The sequence below is a fragment of the Opisthorchis viverrini genome (genome assembly GCF_000715545.1).
Source record: "Opisthorchis viverrini unplaced genomic scaffold opera_v5_511, whole genome shotgun sequence".
Lineage (NCBI taxonomy): Eukaryota > Metazoa > Platyhelminthes > Trematoda > Opisthorchiida > Opisthorchiidae > Opisthorchis > Opisthorchis viverrini.
Genome location: NW_008752170.1, coordinates 243,174 through 247,029, shown reverse-complemented (window position 1 = coordinate 247,029; position 3,856 = coordinate 243,174). Strand labels below are relative to the sequence as shown.

Below are 3,856 nucleotides of genomic sequence, written 5' to 3'. Positions count from 1 at the left end.
TCGTCAGACCTCTAACCATTGACCAACCTGGTATGAGAGACTTTGTGAGTGTCGCGGGACACTCTCCAGTATAGCTCAATGGATCGCTGAGGTGCGCAAACCGTCACACCACGGTAAGGTCCAGTCTCCATAATTGTATCAATGACGAAGTTGAAGAGTAAACGCGAGAGAGGACAGCCGTGTCTGACAGCACTTGATGTGGTGACCTCAGAAGAGCGCTTCCCGTATACCTTCACACGATCACGGGAGTTTGCGTACAGTGCCTTAAAGAGGGTCAATAATTTATTTGGGGGGGGGGGCTTTGCTCCACAGACACTTCCATAGCGCCTGGCGGTTCACAGAGTCAAAGCAGCTTTCAGTTCAAGAAACAACCATTTTTTGGTTGCTGAGAGCAGTGTTGGAGCGTGAAGATTGGTTCGATGCGTCCTCTTGAACGACGAAACCGAGCTTGATTTTCACGGATCTGTCTCCTTGTGTTCAGTCAACCGTCGAAGTATAAAACCAGAGATGAGCTCTGATGTTACAGCTACCAGGCTGATGCCGCGGTGGCTTTCACATAACGTCCGCGTACCCTTTTTGGAAATAAGAATAACTGTCAGCATACCTCTTTCTGCAGGCACTTTCTGTTCGTTCCATATCGCAACAATATGCTTTGTCAGATGGGTCACCAGAGATTCTCGGCCTTCTTTAAAAAGGGCTGGGTACAAACCGTCCAGTCCTGGTGCCTAATCACGTTTCATTACGGGTATTTAGCACTTTATGTCATCTTCCGACGGGCGAATAAGGTTAACATTCCATTCGTTTGTATGCACCATCTCCACAGGCTGTTTTGCAGGAGGCCAGTTACACTGTTCCTCGAAGTTTTCAAACCCGTCTTGCCAACCGAAGTTTTTGCAAGTGAGTTATTGACCTACCTTTCAAACTTATCGCTTCGCTGATCGTTGCTTTCCTAGGGCCAGTTGATAGTACCAGTTGATGTAGGGCACCCAGGCTGATCGGTGGCTTTCACATAACGTCCGCGTACCCTTTTTGGAAATAAGAATAACTGTCAGCATACCTCTTTCTGCAGGCACTTTCTGTTCGTTCCATATCGCAACAATATGCTTTGTCAGATGGGTCACCAGAGATTCTCGGCCTTCTTTAAAAAGGGCTGGGTACAAACCGTCCAGTCCTGGTGCCTAATCACGTTTCATTACGGGTATTTAGCACTTTATGTCATCTTCCGACGGGCGAATAAGGTTAACATTCCATTCGTTTGTATGCACCATCTCCACAGGCTGTTTTGCAGGAGGCCAGTTACACTGTTCCTCGAAGTTTTCAAACCCGTCTTGCCAACCGAAGTTTTTGCAAGTGAGTTATTGACCTACCTTTCAAACTTATCGCTTCGCTGATCGTTGCTTTCCTAGGGCCAGTTGATAGTACCAGTTGATGTAGGGCACGGCTGGTCCCGGTTACAAAAGCCTTCTCCATCTCTTGAGCTTCCGTTATCGACCAGAACTCCCGGTCTTTATTTGGACTCTTCCCTGTTCATCGTTTGAGAGATTTGCATGCACCGTCGTGCTCCTAGCCTGCTGGTATGATTTTCCTGGCACCAATCATAAATAGCGATCTCGACGACATCCAGTGGTCTTCTGGTCGAATCGAAAAAGTCGGACCGACAACGCTGAACGCCGCTAGCAAGTTTCGGGATGCTTCATCCACGTGCTCACTACCACTACAGTATCGGTTTACTGTAGAGAGTTGGGCTAGCTCAGACTGATACTCTTGATCTATGGTAGTTCTTCGAAGATGGTGGAGTTGCATGTTTCTTGCTGACTTGCGAAGGCCTGAGGTGAAACGAATTGACAGGCGTGCACGCAAAATGGCGTGATTAGAATCAAGTTGTGTGCCTTAAGAGGAATGGCAATCTTGAACAGTGACTGTTCACCGGCGGCTGATGGCCACGTGACCCAAATGGTTCCACTTGCGTTTGGTTGCCGCCAGATTACGCAATGCGAAAGTTCATACTGGCAAGAAACAGCTGAGGATCAGCACACAATTGAAGGAGTCGCTCTCCGTTGTCTGCGCGACAAGCGTGTACTCCGAATAGGTCGTCCAAATGTGATTCCAGGGACCCAGTAAACACGTCACCGCGGCACCACCGGTGGCAAGAGGTGGCAAATAGGGGTGGCATGTTACACTTGCCACCGATGGCTAAAAGCGGCCAAAGGTGGCAACCCAAAAATTTCATGATATATTTAATCGGTGGTGCATTCAAACAAATCGGTTTCGAAAATTACTTCGTAAATAGAGCTCCAGTATCCAGAGTATCCTGGTACCTTTGTTTTCAGAAGGCTTTTTTGCAGCAAATGTTATGTTTGGCTTATATTCACCAACGGAGTCAGTGGCAAAGCTAGCCACCGGCGGCACTGTGTTTACTGGGGAGGTCAGACGACTGACTTATGCATTCATATCACCCTCAAGTATCACATTGTCAGTGTTTCTTGTTTGACGAATTAACCTGGATAACTCGATAGGGAGTACCCCTCTCATCATCAGAACTGAAGTCCATTGGGGCGTAAGCCGACACTACAAACAGGCACCGCTTTTTATGTCGAGAAGCAGTGAGCCTGATTGAGCTGGATAACCGGACAGCGCAAAGACGACCATTAACTGGGATCCAATCCAACAAAGCGCTTTCTACCTTGGGTCTGGAACACCGGACACATGGGGGGAGAAATCTGAAAGAGCTGAGTTCGTCTTTGGCGTTTTGAGATTCATTACCACGCTTGGGCCTTGTATGCATGTTTCGGAGACGGGAGATATCAATTTCAAGGGAGTATAAGGTATCAGCGAGCATTGCCTGTTTGCCAATTTGACATAGATTATGGACGTTAAAACTCCCATATTAGAAAGGATATCGTGAATTTGGAAAGGCGTTATTTTGTTTATTGTCGATAGGCAGTGGGGTGCATAAGGCCCACCGGTCAGATAACTGTCAGTCGAATACCCAGAAACGTTTGCTTGTGTGGCGGGAATTGGTTGAGGAGGGACACATCGGTAGACACAGAACTGTGCGGGATACTAATACTTCCCGGTTGTCCAGGCGGAGGAAGGAGGCGTGGTTGAGGTCATCATCATCATCATCATCATCATGAGGAAGGAGGGTTGAGGTCATCATCATCATCATCATCATCATCATCATCATCATCATTGTCAGCTGTAATAACCGCGTACTCGTCGTACGTACATTGTAGCTGCCGCAGTTTCGTTCACCGATGTTTTTTGGGAGGGATAGGTACAGTGGGCTGTCAAGTGGGGGGTTGGGCTTGGAAAAGGAGCTATGCATTGAAGGCAATAGCTTTGATGCATGAGCGCCATTGAGGGCGCGACTGGGCCATGTCTGACAATGTCTCTAGCCATTGATGTGGCCCATCTCGGGGTCCCCATCCAGGAAGACATCAGTGACCAGCGCAGCTGAGTTTGCTGGTAATTGCTTTCATACTTCGCTGCCAAGTCATTGTTTGATCGCCTCTGGCTCTCTTCCACCCTTCGCGTGGTTGTGCGAAAAGAGCCCTTCGAGGAAGTCGGTCGACTGGCATACGCAACACGTGGCCAAGCCAGCGGAACCTATGCAGTGTGGTCAGTTCATCTATCGAGGGTGAGTTATTTCTCCCGAATACCATTCGGCGTACTTCCGAATTGCTGATCCGGTGTTCCCACCAGATTCAGGCAATGCTCCGAAGACATCGATGGTCAAACACAAAGTCTTTTGACGTCCTCAGCTCGCAGCGGCCAGGTTTCTGATCCATATAGTAATATGGAGCGCACCGCAGCATTGTAAACTCGACCCTTGACAGAGAAGCTGATGTCACGC

General features: G+C 48.4%; 1 protein-coding gene across 1 annotated transcript in view; it reads left to right on the top strand.

The window, feature by feature from the left end:
• Positions 1-3,856, top strand: part of T265_11497 (hypothetical protein) — a gene marked incomplete at both ends in the record, with an annotated part of 39,328 nt that overhangs the window by 11,773 nt on the left and 23,699 nt on the right. The window contains one exon of the mRNA XM_009178166.1: positions 824-897. Coding sequence (XP_009176430.1) covers positions 824-897 — 74 coding nt within the window. The remainder of the gene's footprint in view (positions 1-823; positions 898-3,856) is intronic.